This window comes from Ambystoma mexicanum, chromosome 8 (assembly GCF_040938575.1).
Source record: "Ambystoma mexicanum isolate Mex_15411 chromosome 8, UKY_AmexF1_1, whole genome shotgun sequence".
Taxonomy (NCBI): Eukaryota; Metazoa; Chordata; class Amphibia; order Caudata; family Ambystomatidae; genus Ambystoma; species Ambystoma mexicanum.
In genome coordinates this window covers 424,223,244-424,243,533 of record NC_090929.1, presented here as the reverse complement: position 1 = coordinate 424,243,533, position 20,290 = coordinate 424,223,244, and the positions used below count along the sequence as shown (strand labels likewise).

Genomic DNA, 20,290 nt, shown 5'->3' with positions numbered 1-20,290 from the left:
TCCAGTGGTCGACTCTGCCTTCCAAGCCAAGAGACTTGCCTTTTAAACAGTTTTCTCCCTTTAATTCCAGCCTAGCTGCCACTCAACCAGCAGGGTGGCTGTCCTTGCTAGACAGTCCGCCAAATCACGCCAGAGTGCATTTTGGTCTCCTAGGAGACAAAGCACAGGGGGTTTCGGGCACCTCCCTCACTTCCTGCCCACCCCAGACACTCCGACGCTAGAGGCGGTCTTCAGTCTTGAAGCCCGCCAAAGGCATAGAAACTAAGGGAGCAAACCTAGTTTGGCACGCAGAGAAAATCTAGAAGGACCTTTCCAAAAAGAAATGGTGAAAAAAGAAGACCGGGACCTGTTTAAACAAAGGGGGCTTAGGCGCCATCTTGAAAAACATGGCTCCCGTGATTTTTAGTTACAGGTGTTCGAGGTGGGAAAAATCCTGGTAGTTAATTGTAAAACCACTGCCAACAGCCATTTCGATAGGAAAGGGTAGCATTTGACTGCTGCATAAGTTTCTAGACATAGGGGATACTAGGTAAACCCCCCAACACTATTGTAAAATAGTGTGGGCTGGGTCTAGGAATTTAAAAAGACTAGTAAAGTCAATTTAACTTTAGATTCTCTGGGAAACAGTTTATCCCAGAGAAGGTATTTAAACCTTGGGAGAGCCTAGAAAGGCTTCCCTGTGTTATTGCACTGAGTGTGCTGTGTAACACACATGAAGATGATGCCTATGGAGTTCTTAAAACACCATAATCCAAGAACACAAGATTAAAACAGAGATTTAAAAGTTGAAGGTTGCAAAAAGCTGGAGCGCTCTAATGTGGGAGGAATTGGCACATTCATGAGAATTCTTCCTAACAACCCCCTGCTTCACATTAATTTGTGTGCGCAATGGTTCAGCTGCTAACAATGGCCACTTGATCTCTCTCTTACCAGACTATCAGCTCACTCCTCCTCAGCGTTTTGCTTCTGCCTCTGAGTGCGCTGGCGTGCCTGCACCTTCCACGACTCTGGCAGTCTGCTCTGGCCCGTTTGTGCAGGCAGTACGTTTGTCGCAATGTGCTGAGTATCAACTAGTTGTTGCGAGTTGTGTGTGACCAACACCAACGGCACAGGTTCTCAGTCTTTTGCTGCCCCTTTATGCTTTGTGCCAGACTGCCGCGACTCTTCCAGGCAGTATTTTCCCACCAGTGTTGTATATCAGCTTATCAGTTCGTTCTGCCTGGGTGGTCTCGTGCCCCCAGGCTTAATTTGTCACTCCGTGTCCTCTATGCCGTAGTGGGGCCACCCACCCGCAGTACCCTCCAGCTTTAGGCTGCCTTGTCTTGTTGCTCCATGCCTCCTGCATCACAGACTACGCTGTGCTCGAGCTGCAGTCCGCCTTCGAGTCAGCTGCGCATTAGTGCATCTTTCTAATTTTAGGCCGATTACAGCAATCATGGAATCTCCACTTTGTTGCTCCGCAGTAACTCTAGCGATGTCTGTCACCCTGCTTCACAGCACGCCCATGCACCCTTGACTCTTAGTGGGTCTTTTTGTATCATATGTTTTCCAGGCTCTCTCCACTTTAAGGTATATGAGGATACCCCGCTAATTTGTGGGTGAAGACCACCTGATAATGCAGCTTACCTCGCCCAGCAATGTTGCAGGTTTCGGAGCGTACATGTCAACTCAGAGGCGGGATCCCTCATGAGCTGATCCGTGGCGTATCTCGCTGTGTCTCAAGTGCCAATAACTGACACTGGTTACTTCTGGAATGTGTGCCCCGCCGTCCATACTAGCTTGCCAGGGACAGTGTGCCACATTCACTCCACTCCCACTACATTTGCAGGCCACCAGAGTCAATATTATCCGTATCCTCAGCTAGGCGCGCTTTGTCCCTGGGCCTTGCAACTTCAAGCCGCCTGTTGGGGCACTCGTTTCTGATGTATGATTGCTGTCCGCGTGTTAGCAGGGGTCGGCTCTGCTGCCGCTCGCTGCGACACCGTTCACTGTGATCCTGCGAGTGCCCTCGACTCTCTGCAGTCACAACCCAGCAGCCCAGCTCACCTCTACTCTCTTCACCTCCAGTTGTTGGGCCGTGCTAAGCCTAGTTCCGTACCCCTTGGGTTCTGCGCAAGCTTAGTGATGCCCGCTGAAGTGTCCGCCTCACCTCCCGCAGTCAGGATCTCTGCGGCATGCCGCCTGCTCTCTTCAGCGTAGCTGTAGGTAGACACCTGCTTCTTTTCGCGTTTGTCTGCTCTGGCTTGCCACATACCTCGCTCGCCAGATGGAGGATGACAATGCATTACTTAGCGTAAAAGCATTTCTGATGGTTGTATCTGCTTAGATTCACATGCTGTGCATAGGTCTGACATCCAGTGGTCACTGCAGAGTATTGCATTTTGTTTTTCGTAGTCGAAAAGGGGACGTCGACAAGGCGTGTCTGTAACACTATCCCTATAGTGACGTGCGTTGTACCCACAATCCCTCACGCGTCGAGGTCCTTCTGTTTGTATTTTTCTGCCCTGAGGGAGCCTTCTAGACGTGAGTGAGTACAGAAAAGAGAGAAATATAGAAAAGGATGTCTATGTTCCTTCCATCCGAGTGGGGAGGAAGGGTGGGCGCATGTGAATCTAAGCAGATACAACCATCAGAAATGTTTTTACGGTAAGTAATGCATTGTCTTCTGATGTTTGTTAATCTGCTTAGAATCACATGCTGTGCATAGACTAGCGAGCAGTACCCGGAGTTGGCGGTGGGTTATGAGAAGGAACAGTAGAGAAAAGATGTCTTAATACTGCCTGTCCCACCTGGGAGTCAGATCTAGAATGTGCATCTAGACAGTAGTGGTTTGTAAAGGTGTGTACAGAACTCCAGGTAGCCGCTTTGCAGATGGACTCAAGGGGAACATTTGAAATGAACGCTATGGAAGCCCCAGTGCCTCAAGTGGAATGTGCTCTTGGCTTGAAGGGTAGTTCTCTCTTAGCAAGAGAGAAACAGAGTGATGCATTGAACAATCCATCTAGATATAGTGGACTTTGAAGCTGCATCTCCTTCTCTTCCTGCTGCCACAGAGACAAAGAACTGATTAGTCTTTCTCAGTGGTCTGGTTCTTTCCATGTAGAACATGACAGCTCTGCGTACATCTAGTGTATGCAGACTTTTTTCTCCCAAGCTGGAAGGGTTTTGAAAGAACGTTGGTAGTTCTATTGACTGGTTTACATGAAATTTCGAGATGAATTTTGGTGCAAACCTTGGGTGTGTGCGTAGAACCACCTTATCCTTGTGAACTGTTACGAAGGGGTCTAGTACAGAAAGAGCCTGTAGTTCACTTACTCTCCTAATGGAGGTGATAGCTATTAGGAAAGCAGTCTTAAGAGTGAGGTCTTTAAGAGTTGCCTTGTGCATGGGTTCGAAAGGAGGGCCCATGAGTCTAGAAAGTACCACATTTAAGTCCCATCCGGGAGCGGGGTTAGCTATCGGAGGGTGTATTCTCTTTACCCCCTCCATGAAGGCCTTGATAACTGGTATCTTCCACAACAACACTAAGTTGGGAAGTGGTGTATGCAGAAAGTGCCGCTAGGTGGACTTTAATGGAATTGAACACTAGACCTGAATCCAGTAAATGGGTCAAGTACAGAACAATGTTAGTGGGAGAGCAGTCAACCGGGTTGATGCTCTTACCTCTACACCAGATGACAAATCTTTTCCACTTGCTAGAATAGCAGTGGCGAGTATTAGGTTTTCTGGCTTCCCTGAGGATGTCCATACATCTCTGCGGGAGTTGTAAATGTCCAAATTCTATGATCTCAGGAGCCAGGCTGCTAAGTTCATGGTCTGAGGGCATGGATGCAATGTCCTGCCCTTGTCCTGTGACAGCATGTTGTACGGGCAGGGAAGTTTCACTGGGGGAGATAGGGACATCTCCATCAAGTGAGCTAACCATGGCTGCCGGGCCCACTAGTATCATGGTAACATGCTCCTGGTGCATCTTGTGCACCACTTTGAGAAGGGGAGTCGGGGGAAAGGCGTAAACAAATTTCCCTGACCATTGAATCGACAGACCGTTCCCCTTGGACTGGTTCTGGGGGTACCTGGAGGCGTAACTTTGGCATTGTGAGTTCTCCAGAGTTGCGAACAGGTCTATTTCCGGGAATCCCCATTGCGTGAAGACGTCTAAGACGATGTCTTTGTGCAATTGCCATTCGTACTCTTCGGGCAGGGGGAAGTCTCTGCTGAGTTTGTCTGCTAGCAGATTGAGTTCCCCTGGCACATGTTGTGATAGTAGGAACATGTTCTGTTTGAGAGCCCACTTCCATATATTCTGGGACAGCTTGGACAGTCCTGGAGAGTGAGTGCCCCCTTGCTTGTTGAGGTATTACATGGCTGTGGTGCTGTCTGAGAGGACCATCACTGTCTTTCGTTGTAGGTGTTCCTGAAAGGCTTTCAGTGCTTTGAACACCGCTAGTAGTTCCAGCAGGTTTATATGCTTGGATGCTAAGCTCGGAGTTCACGCTCCGTGAGCAGTCTGATGGGATAGGTGAGCCCCCCATCCTGTAAGGGATGCGTCTGTGGTTAGAATGGCTTCCACTGCGGGTGTGGCAAAAGTTTTCCCTAATAACAGGTTTTCTTTTGTCCACCACCGTAGCGAGAGAACCAAGGCCTGCGAGACCACCACTAGATCGTCCCATTGTCCGCTGGCCTGACACCACTGGCTGTAGAGCCACTCTTGCATTGGGCCCATGCGCAGGCGCGCGTGAGGTACCAAATAAATACATGACGCCATCATCCCTAGCAAGCGCATTGCTTTGCGTACCGTCACCTCTCGACCTGCCACATAATGGGGGATCTGAAACAGCATGTTTTGGACCCTCTCGTTGGAGGGGAAGACGAGGCCGTCCCTTGTTCGAATTAGAGCCCCTAGGAATTTTTTGATTTGGCTGGGGTTTAAGCTGGACTTCTTTTCGTTGATGGAGAAGCCCAGTTGGGACAAAAGGTCTACGGTCTTTTGGGTATTGGAGAAGCATGTTTCGTAAGAATCCCCTGTTATGAGCCAGTCGTCGAGGTAAGGGTATACCGGGATGGATAACCTGCGCAGGTGGGCCGCTGCCACTGCCAGTACTTTCGTGAATACCCTTGGTGCAGATGCTATCCCGAAGGGTAGTACTCTGAACTGGTAGTGTTTGTTCTCTATCTTGAACCTGAGGTATTTTCTGTGCGCTGGCAACATTAAAATATGAAAGTATGCATCTTTCATGTCTAGTGTTGTCATGTAATCCCCTTGTGATAACAGTGGGATTACTTCCTGCAAGGTCACCATACGAAACATTTGGAGTTTGACAAACTTGTTCGCTGGGCGCAGATCTAATACAGGGCACATGGTTAAGTCCTTTTTGGGTACAAGGAAGTACACTGAATAAATACCTTCTGTTAACTGAGATGGGGGACAGCCTCTATAGCTTCTTTTTTCAGTAGCTCTTCTACTTCTTGAAGAAGAATGGTGAGGTGTTCCGGTGTCATGCGTCGGTTCCGTGGGGGTCTGTACTTCGGGGAACTGTTGAATTCGATGCAGTATCCGTGGGCTATGGTGGATAATACCCAGCGGTCTGACAATATTCCCTCCCATGCTGAAAGGAACGATGTTAGCCGGCCCCAGACCGGTGATGCATGGGAGGGGACCCGAATCTTCGGGTCATTTGTTGGTATTGGGCGTGGAACCTTTGGGGCTGGAGCCACGACCTCTTCCTCTGCCACAGCGTTGGCCTCTTTGACTGAACTGGGTGTTGTTACCCTGGTTAGAGGGCCAGTTGGTAGCAGAGTAAAATTGCTGTTGGTTTTGCTGCTGGCGTTGGCCACGAAAGGAGCGTCTATTGCCATAGCCGTGTCTGTTAGGGGGCCTAGAAATTTGGTCAAGAGTCTTGATGGTATCAAACTCTTTCTTCGCATGTTCTAGGGCCTAATCAACTTCTTTCCCAAACAGATGTGTTTGTTCTATGGGCTTATTTATCAGCGAAGCCTGGGTTTTCGGCTTAAATCCCGAATTGCGCAGCCAGACATGGCGTTTGAGAAGTATTCCCTGAACCAGGGAACGGCCAGCCGTCTCTGCGGCATCTAAGGAGTTCTTTACGATGCCCTGGTTTACAAGAGTTCCCTCTGAGATTGTAGCTAACAGGGGTGAACGCAGGGGTTCTGGTGCGTCCTCTGCTTCGCTGCGCAGCTTGCTCCACTGTGCATCTGCATAGCTAGCTAGTAGGGAATTGTTATTTGCAATCCTAGTTGAGAAGGCGGCGGACGTCGTGATTCTCTTCCCAAGTGCATAGAGCTTCTTGCCCTCTTTGTCAGGTGGTGCCTCACTAGAGGATAGTGGTACCCCTGCTCTTTTCCTTGTATTAGTAACTACGAGGGAGTCCGGAATAGAATGTCCTCTGATGTACAAAGGGTCAGAGGACGAAGGGCTGAAGAGCTTTTTTATCCGAGGGTTGACCCCTCTGACTAAGGCAGGATTGGAAAGGGAAGGAGTTATTCTTCTCTTTATAGAAGCCAGGAGCGGAATAGACTGACTAACAGGGGCTTTTTCTTTAATAACTTTCTCTACAAAGTCTATGTCAGGAAGAGTCTCCCCTGTGTCTATTTCAAAATGCACTGCTGCCTTGCGCAATAGTGCATTAAGTGAAGGTTGGTCATCTATGGGAGAGGTGTTTCCAATAGGTGAATCCTTGGGAGGAGAAGGGTGAAAGACATCAGGGTCTGAGTGCACTGATGGGGATTGCCAAGGCTGCACTGATGGGGATTGCCAGGGCTGCGAGGTAGCTGCATCTTCTTCGAAAGCTCCTGCACTAGTGTAAGGATCTTCTTCAAACCCCTCTTCCTCATGTTCTTCCTCTCCACCCAAACACTCCTCGTCTTCCTGGAGGTATTGCTCCTCTTCAGTGAGGTCATATACATCTGTAGAAGGGGGCAAAGCCTAGGAATCTTGACCCTAGGGTCATCCTGGGGCCATTCTCTTGGTCTTTTGGGTGTGGGTGGGTTTTGGTTTCCTAAAAACCTTTCCTTTTTCTCCATACAAGAATGGAGTCTTTCAAGGGTCTCATGGGGGACCACTGAATAGTCTAGAGGGGGGAAATCAGTGTTTACACCTTCAAAACGATTAGAACGCTCCCACAACATCGAAGAAAGGTTTCCGTCGCCCTCTGAAAAGCCCTCCGGTAGTTCAGAAGTGCCCTTAGATGAAGGGGGCAGTTCCTGGCTACTCTTGTGCTTTTTCGGCGTTTCCATAGCTTTTTGTGCGGTATTCGACGTTTGTTTCGTCGTCCGCTTACGTTTGTCTTCGGAAACAATTCTCGCCAGGCTCTCGACAACGAGTTTGTCAGTAGAGGACTCTGGTGTCGACGTTGCCTGCGTTACGCGTTGTTCCTCGACAGCCGCTCTATGGAGCGTTACGTCGGATGATTTTGGGGTAGCGCCCGTGTTTGATGAAAGCCCAATCGCTGGTCGCGGCTGCATTTGCGGGTGGGGCTTGAGACCCTTACGGTCTGAGGTAGACGCCGGAGTGCCCTGCGTCCCCTTCGGCGCTGATGGATCCTTCGTCTTCGACGAAGAAGAGCCGCGGGTTGTGTGCTTAGGCCTATGGGGTCTATGTGCGTCCTTGTCGCCGGGGTGTTCATCCCCATAAGCAGGGCGTGAGCCGAGCCCGTCGGGGACGGACGTCGAGGAGCGCGAGCGCTCCTTCTGGGGGTTAATGACTTCCGTAACGGACGTCGAGTCATCACCCTCCTCGTCACTTTCTGTAACAGCGGCGGCGGGTGAGGAAACTGACTTCGACATAGCGTAGTCCGCCGACCTCTTAACTTTTCGTTCTTTAAGAGTTCTTGGTTTCAAGAGCTTACAGGCCGCGCAGCTGTCCTCCTTATGATCGAGGGGCAAGCAACGATTACAGAGCTTGTGTTTGTCCTTCCAAGTGTATTTGCCCCTACAGCGTGGGCAAAACTTAAAAGGTGTCCTCTCCATAGCTGAGGCAACAATAACTGGTGATAACAACCCCAAGGGAAAGAGGGGAGAAAGAAATACATTCTCAAAGAGAAGATAAAAGTTCAAACCCCCACTCTCCGTACTGTAATGTTGGCCGGTAAGGCCAGGCCACGTGTTCGGCAGCGAAGGATCTCCTCCGTCTCTTCCCCTCCGTCGAAAACTTGCTCGGCGGAGAAACAGCTTCACAGCTAACGTCGAGGGGAGGGATCTTTAACAATATAATAAGTATAATTAAGGACCGAGGTCCGTAGTAAGTATTTGCAATGTCTCTCTAGGAGCTCCGCGTAAGGCGGCCAGAAGCTGGGCGGAAAAAAACAATCTGAGGGACCTCGACGCGTGAGTGATTGTGGGTACAACGCACGTCACTATAGGGATAGTGTTACAGACACGCCTTGTCGACGTCCCCTTTTCGACTACGAAAAACAAAATGCAATACTCTGCAGTGACCACTGGATGTCGGACCTATGCACAGCATGTGATTCTAAGCAGATTAACAAACATCAGAAAATCTGTTCCGCTTTCCGCAACTTCAGGCCCTGCTGGCGTCCTCGCTGGTCACGGCCCGCCTCCGTCTCACTGCAGTGCTGCGGTAGCATCTGCCATCTTGCCCGTGCGGGAGCTCTCACTTGAGGGGATCTTTTCTGGCAATATAGCTCCGATTTTTGCCAGTATTTAGTGGCAGAGCTGGGGGAAATTGCTTCTTGCATTTGTGAGAATGTTTGGTGTCTCGTAGTTCACCATCCACCACTAGCAACCAGGATCATAAGAAGGATCACAACGGGAGCTCTATTCAGGCACCTCCTCACTCCATGGGCTCAGGCCACGTCCCCTTGGTGGGCTGTACCCATGGTCGCTCCCTGACTGACCCAATATGGGTGGTAGCCGCTGCTGTAGCTCAGACCAGAGAACTGAGCACTGAAGATGCCCTGGGACATTTCTCTTTGAACTTGCAGAGGGGCCCGCTGGAGGAGTGTTGGTGTGCCTCAACGGGCTTGCGTGCCTTGGTGAATCTACACCTATGGAGCAGTAGCCACCTGCATCCAAGTACTCATGCCATGTGTCGTCGGAGATAGCATAAACGGCCAAAGGACCAACTGAGCTCTGTGTATTGGTCTCCTGGTCTAGCCACTTCCCTCAGGGATACAGACATAATCAGTGCCTTTACTGACTGGGTAGTACTGGTCAATGAAGCAGTAGTCGTGGTTCTTGGAGGCAGCAAAACCCTTGCCACAGATTTTGACAGCGCTTTTCCTTGCTCATCGACGAGGTGGCATGTTGACTAAGATGGCTCCACTGCAGCCAATGACGAAGCAACCATTGACGGTGGTCTGGTCGACAGACGTGGCCATAGATGACGGTCTTGTAGTCGTTGCAAAGCCGCAGGATTCAACGTCGCCGAGGGCTTCGAAGATGGATCTTTTCGGGAGTGCTTCTTCGGTTTCTCCCATGACAAAGCACTATGCTTCGAGGACTTTATGCCGGCCATCGGCAAGCTCACCATATAAGGGCAAGGAGACGGAGAACGCGTGTGCCCTGTACTAGGACCCACACCCGCAGCATCTCTAGCCGGATCAACTACCTGGCACTTGGCTTTACTGGTGCCCTCTGGGGTTACCTCTGCTTATCTGGACCGCTTACCAAGTGGAGAGCGCTCTGGAGTGCGGCCCGATCTGGGCTTCACCCGAGCGTGCCTGGAGGCCATGTCAGGGGCCCTGTCCTCCTCCAACTACGCCACCAACCATTGGTAGTAGTCTCTCTTGGTTTAGGCTGGAAAACTTTGGCCGGTGTTGCATCAGTCCTCTTCATGATTAGGATGCAGACAGACATCTTGTGTGCTTGTCATCCAAGTAGATGTTCCTCAAGCCACACTGGGAGCAGAGCCTGAAGAGACTTCTCCTGCCTTCCTCCGACATGGCGACGCACAAAATAGGCCTTGGTAGGCCTTTCCAAGTTGACACGTAGTGTAGAGTTGAAACTCAACTGGCAACGGCGCCCAATTGCCGGAACTGACTAGTCGTCAGCAGTCTTTAAAATGTTCATAAAATCAGATATTTTGTCATAAAAATTTAATTTATCGAAAAAAAGCTTGCAGAGCAAAACTCAAGGACTCCCTGCACCGAAAAGTGCAGTAAAAATCTGAAGATTGGCACCTGGGGGCGGGACTCACAGAGACGACCGTCATTGAATAGGTGCAGTATGACCCGGACTTCAGTAAGGAAACATACAAAAACTGACTCCAAAATGCTGACTGTTTTTACTGCACCGTCAACATTTTAGAGAATGCAGACTCCCATTACTGCGCCCAAGTGGAGCAGGTGTTGCAGGGGTGACCCCCGCTCTCCTTGGTCGCAGTAATGGTAAGCAGTGGACAGGAAAAAGGACCCTGTGGCATCAGCATTGCCCCACGTGGGTGGAGGAACTGACGCTGCATGGGTACAAGGGAGTCAGCAGCGCACACAGAAGCGCGCTGCTTAAAAGTAAGAGGGGTAGGGGTTGAAGTATTGTGGGGGGGAAAGTGATCTATCTGATCACTGCGCTGTGCCATAATTGGCGTCCACATTTTCATCAGCGCAGTCATTGGATATCAGGTGAAAGGCAGTATTCAAACTTTTAAAGAAATACTGCTTTTCTTTTCTTACCGAGGATTCCCGGCCTGACAGGGAATATTCATGAGCATGTGAAACCATGCCAGCCCCCATGCTGGAGAATCATGGATCCCTGTACATGTAGGATAGGGAAAGTGAGACAGGAACATCCCTGGGCGGCCCCCTTTCTCAAATAAACCCCCCGGCCCCCTCACAAAAAACAATGCAATACTCATAGCCAACCATTGGATGGCAGTATACACAGTTGGTGATCTCACTTAAGATCACCTACACCTTACCCTGAAATCATTAACAGCAGTTTAGCAATAAAGAAGGCTGTAGGCAGTAATGTGAATAAAACGGTAGAAAAGCAAAGGCAACAGTTTATCCTGCCTTACATTATAAGGCTTCTAACACTTCTAAAGTCCTTCCCCTCTAAGCTAAGTAGGCGTGTTGACGGAGTTAAAAGTCCCAGGTAAATACCTGGTGCAGAAATCTGGACGTCTTTAAAAATGAAGAACAAGTATTGGAAAAGATAACAGGTAGGTAAATGATCCAGTGAAGGAGAAAAAAGGTAAAAATAGATCAGGGTAGTCTCCAAATCCCACAACAATGGGGAAGCCCAGAGGGGATCCCTGGCAAGAACTTCGCCTATCGCGGCCAGGCAATGCAGAGTTAGGTAGTGGATTTTAAGCACGGAATCCCTATGGCAGGGAATGTCGTCACTGCTTCCGAAGAGGGAGCCCCTTTTCCATGATGTCAGGGAGGTGAGGCTGCTACCCGATAGCTCCCCTGGGGTGGTACTCAGCGGGAGGATCTCATGGGAGGGGAAACCCCCTTTGGGACCATTGACTACCACATCGGGATAACAGTATTTCCACCAATCCCATGACCCTAGACCCCCCCTTCCCACAGTTACCCCACTTCTCAGTCACCTCCTTTCTCTTCTCTCCTACCTTCATACCTTATGTACTTTGCGAAAGCAGTTCATGTAGAAAGTACTGAGACGAGGAAGATTCCTAGGGAGTTTCCACACCCACACCTTTAGTATTGAGACGAAGAAGAGCTGTGGAGCAATACCGAGTTATCATTGGAACCACTTTGAGCAGACTAGAGGTTCAGAGACATTGATTACAAGAAACAGAATAAAAACCAAAGAAGGAACGTCAAGCCTTCCCTGGAGGAGCTGCAAGAGCAAACAGGTGCTGACCGGGACAACAAGGAGAAGAGGAGAGAGTCTGAGGATGGTCCAGGATGCCAGGATCGCACAACCTATGAGCGAACTAGATCTCTGGGCAACCGAGACACCTGGGAAGCATGGGAGCTGGAAGCCACGCTTGCCTGGAACGGAGAAGGACTCTGGAGCCACTGCAGAGCAGGGGAAGCTCAGAGAAGGTGCCGGAGCAAGGCGAACGAGCCCATCGACCTCCACAGAGCCGACAACTGTGCAGCCTACAGAAAGAGGTATGCGGGTAGTGGGGAAGACGGTAGAGGCACAAGCAAGTTGTGGCACAGTTTGGAAAGCAGGATGTGGGACCCAAATACAAGTAAAGGGAACCAAAGAAGTACACAAAGCTGTACTACGGTGTGGCAGGAGAGTGAACGTGGCCTTGAGAAAGGCAAACTAAGTTTGGATTTGCGAGTCTGGGACTCCCACCCAAATAAAGAGAACTGGGACTTGTTGATCAATTCTTACAGTGCTTGGCAGGTTAGTGAACCAAGCCTGTACCGCTAGCTACAGCCTGGGAAGCCTTCAGGCGATTTCTTCATCACAGTACCTGGGGAGAGGGAACCAGGTCTGCCCACCAGGGTCAGAGACCCAGTACAGCTTGGGAAACATCCAGGCTATTCTTTAGAACAGTACCAGGGACCAGGGCTGTATACCAGGGTCTGGGACCCTAGGGAACTGTATTGTAAACCTGAGATGGGCTGGGGGAAGAAAGACATGTAACCCCTCCCCCAACCCCCTACCAATCCACCAATGGTGGAATTGAAGCAGTAGCCTCAGCGGGGCTGGGGAAAGGGAGACCTTTCCTCCCCCAACTGTTGAACATGTTTTTTTAACCTGGAGGAAGGATGGGGAAGCAAAACATTCTACCCCCCCACCCCACCCAACAGCGGAGGAGTAGTTGAGACCACACGGGGAAACTACAAAGCTAAGAACTGCCTTTTGTCCATGGGAAGGGAGTCATCCCTCTGGACCAAGAAGACATCACCTTGAGGTTGGTTAGCTTAGAGTGCAAGGGACGGATTTAGGATTTTGACACTGGACATTGCAACTTTTAGTTTGGACACAGACTAGTTTTTTCAGTTTAGGCAGGAAAACCCCTCTTAGAGTTAGGCCAAGAGTGTTTTCTTTTCCTGGTTAGCTTCTGGTAAAGGTTTATAGCCAAAACCATGACCCCCTCTGTGTCAGTCTTATTTGTACACCCTTACAGGGTGTGGAAACAGGAATACAAACTTTCCCACATAACTCTGATTCCCTGAGAAACCACCTCTAGGGTTCTCAAAATCACTGGACCAACTTAAGATGGTCTAGTTACCGGTGGCCCATGTGCCACAGGTTCAGTGGTAATTTTCGGGTCTGGATGGCGACAGTTCCACGCTCTGATGACTGTTCATTATGCCTTGTTACTGGACAAATTAGGCACATCAGGACGGTGACCAACATAGATTGCACAACAGGATATCCCCAGGACTCGACATACTGGCAGCAGCAAAACGCAACCCACAGGGAGCAGCAGGCAACACTCGTGGTGATGAAGAATTTCAAACTTAGTTGCAACTGTAGTTCTGCAGCGTTAGTATTTCCATAGATTTGCAGGTTAGAAAAAAAATTGCAACCCAGTTTTTAACCTACAAATAGGCAGATATGTGAAGATGACACTACTGGGTTCTAAAACCATATACAACTTCTCAAAAATGGCCTTCAAAAATAATATTGACTATCCTACAATTGATAGAGTGTGTTCAGCCCAAGTGTATCATAACAAGGTGAAAACAATGATCGACACAAAACCCTTTAACCTCTGAAGTGCCATTGAGGTTCCCCCCCAGTGCCAATGGTTTTTTTTTAAAATCGCGGTATTCACCGCCCAAACCCGCCAGCATTTCCCCCCTCATTAACCCCTTAAGTGCCACTGACTAGCCGGCTCGTCGCTGGCATTTAAAGGGTTAATTACTCCTCGTAGGAAAAAACAGTGCAGTATATCCAGACATTTCAAAACAATTTCACAATCCTCTCAAACATCCCAACTACAACAAAAAGTTAAATCCTTTTTTTAAAAGCTTATAATGCTGCCTACAAATATTAAAAAGCCAAAAATAGGGTAGTAGTTCCTTGCAATTTTGTTGCTTCTGGGAGAACGGGTGATGTTTTTATATAGAATTCAAATGCAAGTCATGGCTTCACATGGTCCATCTCTTGTATTTGCAAGAGATCTCCCTAAGCAGCAAGTAATCCCATGCCTAAGAGTTTTCATTCCACGCGGGCATTCGTGGAACTTCATGCCGCGAGGCATCATGAGAAAATGAAACTAAAAACAAATAGATTATAGGTTTAGTAAATATCCCAGACTTACATTAGTACTAGGAAATAAAGTAGGATAACAACTTGTTAGATTGTGCTAATGGCAAAAAGATGGGGGAACAGACCCTTACATTCACATGCTTGAATAGAATACCAAGCAGTAAAAGCATGCACATCACTACCTCTAAGAAAAATCACAGCAATAACCTGAATGCTCTACTCCCCAAAATGTCTGATAAAGGCAGGTGCTTCTAAGGATCCAGATCGCAGATGTAGGGTGAGGCTGCTTCTCCTTCCGAGAAAAGGGGGGGGGGGGGTCGCAGAACCTCCCCGTCAACCACAAACTCTGATCTTGCATCCTCATCAAGGCAGTATATACACAACAATCAAGACAAAATAAGCACTTCGAATGATTCGCTATTTAAAGAAAAATGTGCAGTTCTGTTATTTATAGGATTACAAATACTTCATAAAAGAAATCTATGACCACCACTCTGTCCCAAAGCAGAAGAAAACTTTAGTTCACTAGGAGAGACTACTTATAAAAAATATTTATTTTAAAAATGGTGTTTAGGTTTCTAAATAAAACCTTACACAACATTTTAAATGTACAATACAAATAAAACAAGAAAGAACATTTTAAAAAATACATTTCATAAAGCACAATTCCATATTTCTTCATGCAGCTTTCTCTGGTAGTCACAATGCAACAGTTCAAAGAAGAAGCATCCCTGACCTCTCCATAGGTCAGGTAGTTTATTGTCTTCTTGAAACTCACGAGTACTGCCAAGTAAGCAGACTCGACGGCTAATGCTATGGCTCCTTGACTAAAATCAGATACCAACAGTGCTTTCCAGTGTTCATGACTCAAAATAGTTGCAGTTTAGGTTCCTTACAGAGTGATTAGACCTATTGGCATACTCAACCCAATATTGTATTATTGTGTGACCCTCACTTTCTGCCCATCCCCTACCTGTAGGGCCATGTACAGGCAAGTGCACAGTTGGATGAGGAATCTGTCTGCTAATACAGGCAGCACTGAAATTCAGGACCACACATCAGCTTCTGGTTGCTTAATTTAATATAATCGAGAAGTCTGTAACCCACCCCTGGCCCGGAAGAATGCCTACTGTCCCACCTACCAGAGGCCCTACATCAGCCTCCAACCACAATCAGACACCCACATGCCTCCCGCCACAACCAACGTCTCGCACACCACACCCAGCACACTTACACTGAATATGCTGATAGTGGCCCTGGCAAACAGTGAGCTGAATGGCACCGCTCCGTCTGTAGTAGGCTTCTCATCCTCAGAAAATAGATTTCCTTGCTTCAGCAGTGGTGCAGATTCTGCAATTAGAGGGAATGAGTCAAATCTGTAGTTTACGCAATTTATATCAGCCACTTGTATCGTTTTCTGCTGCTACAACAGGACCTCTGCCCTTAAATGGTAGCACACCAATGCCAGACAATCCACCCCAACACAACCAGCGCCATGTTAGTTCATGTACATTTTTCTTTTATAAAAGAAGATCTGAAGCCGCAGGCAAGTCTCCCATTAATATGATTAAAGTACATAAAGGAGAAGGACCTGCTGGTTCACACCACCGTTGCTACGACTTCCAACTGGTATCAGGTAATATTATCCCCATATATATGGTCGCCGTAAATAATATCGATGGGGAAAAGGTCGTGGCGATATTTGGGTGACCATACATATGGGGACAGGGGCAAAAAAGTTTTTAAAAAAAATGTGGGGGTTGCGGGGGTATCCCCCGCATGTTCCATGCAATAATGTTGCCACAAAAAAAGGCAATTTTTCGGCGATATTTTTGTATGGCAAGATTTTTGTGGCGACATTATTACATGGAACCTTCCAACTGTCGCTAGTGAAACCACTGTGGTAAACATTTTACATACACTCATGACATCAGAAGGAGGAGGAGAATGAGAAGGAGGAGGAGAATGAGAAGGAGGAGACGGCCCGCAGCAACTTCCAGCGACCGCCAGAGCCTGCTGAGTAACTGCTGCAGTACAGACCAACTTCTGAGCAACAGGGAAGATCCAAACACAGAGACTTCCTCCCTTGTTACTGGTGGGCTCAACCAGTCGGAAGACTAACTGCATTTTGCACCGCCCCTGGAAGAGCTGCGGCATCCATGGCCTGCAATTCACCAATACCCTGGGTCCTGTGCCATTTTGGGTTGCAACATCTCCTGAAGCGCGGTTTTGCCTGGAACTTTGTGGGCATTCTTACACGCCTAAAGTGACCCGAGCCAGCTACCTCAGCCGAAACGAGGAAAGAGAAAAGTCTATTGCAAAACAGCCATCCTTCAACCGAGCCTTGAAAATGGCATAATCAAGCCAGAACCAAGAAGATACTTTGCTTGTCGTCCATCTGCACAAGAGCTGTCCTCAGATTCACCAAAGTCCCTTTCTTCCATGATCGAGAAGCCTGTGACCAGGTCTGCTGTCGCTCCACTGCTGACCACTGCCATCGCTTCTTCATTCCAGGGTACTGTCCTGCTTCTTATAAAACTTAACTGAAGCTTTGTTGGCTGATCCAGTGGCTTAGGGGTGCAGAGAAATTGCATCTTGCACCTTCCCAGGGGCTCCCATGGAGCCACATTTGGGCAGACAAATTGTATTGTCGTCTGCCTTGGGACGACATTGGTCCTTGGGGCAACCTCCTAAATTCCCTTGATTTTTAAAATTAAACCTTACTTACCTGCAACACTTGAAAAGACTCCTGCGGGACACTGCCACACTGAACCCATTAACATGCTTTCATGCACTAATCCTGACCACTGGTGGCCCAGTGATCCTGCTGAACATTGTGAGACTCAATTTACGGTTGGACTCTTGGATAGGCTGGAGTAAAGTTACTAAAAGTTATTAAAAGACTGGAACACGTTTGCATTTATGTTTAAGATGGTGTTACTAAGCAACTTGTTACTGAAAAAGCTAATCTAAAGTTACTACATCTCTGGTCTTCTATCCAAAGATTATTGCAAGTGTTATTCTATTGTTTTACTGTGTTATATTATGTACTTGACTTGAAGATGTATCATTGTCTTAGTGTATGTGGCATACATTACTAACTTTGGCAACCATGCTAACTTTGCTGTGCCATCTACTGTTACTCAGCCAAATATTACATTACTACTGGTAATTTCGGCTGACATCCTGTCAGATAATGCTAATCCCATCTTTTCTTGTGAAATTAGAGAGGCACTTTTAAACACTTGCTCATTCAGTAAGCATGCTATGAACATACACATGGTAACCAGGTTTTCGGCCTCGATAAGATTGTGTATTACAGAAACATGGCTTAAAGAATCTAGCGGCACCAAAATAAGCATGTCGACTCCCCCAGGCTATAACCTTTTTAGTAAAAGCAGGGTTCATGTGGTGGCGTAGCATTTATTGTTAAATCTAACCTGCTTTTCTTTGAAACACCTATCAGATATGTGAGCTGTGAAATTTTGCAATTAAAGTTTACATCCAATACCAATTGTTCAAATTTTATATTGATCTACCGGCCACCTAATGACATGCCAGGGTTTAATAATGACCTGGTCCATCTTTTAGTCCCATTAAACAAACCAGATTTTTCTACTATTCTGCTTGGCTATTTCAACCATTGGTTCGACAACCCGATCGACAAGGAAGGCCTGGACTTAAAAAAACACCTATAATCTGGGTTTTTCTATTCACAACACTGAACCTACTCATATGGGAGGTAATATTCTCGATTTGGTTGCCTCACAAAATATCTCCCAGAGAATTACAAATACCAAGTCCTGTATTTGGTCAGACAATTATAGAATGCCCTATTATTCTTCCTGGCAAACCCTTGAAAGTTCATAGTTCTCCCAGGAGAATTAACGGAAACCTAAAAGAAAATCAAATCAGAGGACTTAAAGTCATGCCTAGACTTTAGTATGTCTTGTACATCTGACCTAGACACCCCAGAGAGGTTAGTGTTTATAACACTCGGCTAAATGGCCTCTTGGAGAAAGTAGCTCCTTTGAAATCCAAAGTCACCAGTAGTGGTTTGACGCCAACTTTCACAATCTGAAAAATAAAAGAACAGATGTGGGAGATAAACAAAACTGAGGAAAACTGCCTATAAGAAACAGATTTATGAGGCTAAGAGAAACTTCTATAACAATCAGATTGAAATGGCAGGTAATCGTACAAAAAAACTATTTGAGATCTAGAGAAAAATCGAGAAACCATCATCCCTGCCTCAATCTTTTGTTCCCATTAGTAAGGACTGCTGCAAGGTACAAAAAGATTGTGCAAATAAAATCAAGATCGCCCAGGTTAAGATAATAAGTAGCTTGGACAATGAAACCCTATCTGAGAGACAGGAAAAGAGGCAGAGGCCTTGTTTCCTCTTCAAACAGATAACGGAGGATAAGAAGATGTTATCCCCTTTAGATTTACACTGAGTAATCCAAATATCTTTGCTCCTTTCCTGGCTCCATTTACTAATCCATCATTTAGTCACGGCACTGTACCAGACTCTATTAAGCAGGTTATACTTACACCATTAGTGAAAAAAACAAGCTTAAACCTAAGAGATCCTGACAATTTGCAACCAATTACGAACGCCTTATTCCTCTTGAAGATTGTGAACAAAGTGGTGACTTTCCAACTACAACTGGAAAGCTCTGGCCTTTTTCATCCTGAACAATCTGGCTCCAGAGCAAATCATGAGATGGAGAATGCCTTGCTGGACCTCCAGTCTCATATGTTCGACATCTTAGAGAAAAGTGGGTCATGACTGCTGATACTTTTGGATTTATCGTCCGCCTTCGACCTGCTGGATCATGATTGCCTGTTGGATGTGTTGGGTACTATTTGAAAATGCTCACTAGAGGCCATTGGCTGGATTAGATGTATATGTGATCTTGCCGACCAAAATTACAGAGTAATACATGTAATCGTGGACAAAATACCACTTTTTATTTTTTTATTACAAAACCTCCCCCCTACCCCCCAAACCACCTCATTTTCTACTCTTATAAAGCCACCCCAACCGGGCCCATTTTAACCCCTGTACCCCACTACCCTTTATCTAATTAATGTTTTCAGTGTTTCTCTGTGTTACAGTCAACTCTGAAATGTATCACTTTGTAATGTTTTAGATATGTTAACTGGATACTAATAAGATCCTTCTTGAGCAATAGGTTTGCCCGGGTGTACTGGGGTGATGTTAGCTCAGAAGCCGAGCCAATTTCCTGTGGTGTACCGCAGGGAGCCTGTCTCAGACATGGTTTAATCTTTATATTCTACCTCGCTGCAACCTTCGAACTAATATGGGAATTCACTTCTCTAATTACGCAGACAATACCCAGCTATTCATGGAGTTTAACGGGAGGTATAGTACTGACTCAGCAAGATTAGATGACATCTACGGCTAGGTAAAAAACGATGTTGATCAACTGGATGCGTTTAAATAGCACTAAGACCGAACATATGATTTTCGGCTCTTCACAGGCCAGAACAAAGCTTGGCCCGGAATAAGACTGTCTAAATATTGAGGGGGTATCCTATCAAGGTCATGGAGAAGGTCAAGGTGCTTGGGGCTGACTGAGAGGCTTCTGTCGGATCTGGGGCACAGGTTGATGGGGTATCTCGCAACACTCAATATCATCTGAGGGTGTTCAGAAAAGTCAAACCGTTCTTGTTGCCTAAGAATCGAGAGACCTTGGTCAGGGCAGTTATGCCGCGTATTGACTATTGCAATGCGCTGTTAATTGGAGCCAATAAGAGCTTCGTAGGGAGGTTGTAAGTCCTTCAGAACGAGGCAGTGAGAATTATCTGTAACATTCCAAAGGGGGACCATATCACATGTGCTAGGAAGAAGCTGCCCTGGTTATCTCTGTTGGCTAGAATTAGATAAGGCTCACTTCCTGGCTCACAGGTGTACCTATGGGGAGACCCCAATCTACCTTAAAGAAAGAACACAACTGTATGCCACTTCTAGGCGCCTTTGTTCTAACGTGAAAGGACAGATGGACGTCCCAAAATGTAAAAAAGCAAGAGGATATGGACGTTCTTTTCCTGTTCTGGCAGCACAGGTTTGGAACACGCTTCCTATAGAGTTGCATCTGGAAAAGCACTATTTGTGCTTTCGAAAACGCATGAAATTTCTTTT

The 20,290-nt window shown here is 47.2% G+C and overlaps 1 protein-coding gene across 2 annotated transcripts in view; it reads right to left on the bottom strand.

The window, feature by feature from the left end:
* The window catches only part of EXOSC10 (exosome component 10), a 1,010,963-nt gene that overhangs the window by 307,332 nt on the left and 683,341 nt on the right, over positions 1-20,290 (bottom strand). For both annotated transcript variants that reach the window (XM_069609938.1, XM_069609939.1), the window contains one exon: positions 15,356-15,471. In XM_069609938.1, the coding sequence (XP_069466039.1) occupies positions 15,356-15,471 (116 nt within the window). The remainder of the gene's footprint in view (positions 1-15,355; positions 15,472-20,290) is intronic.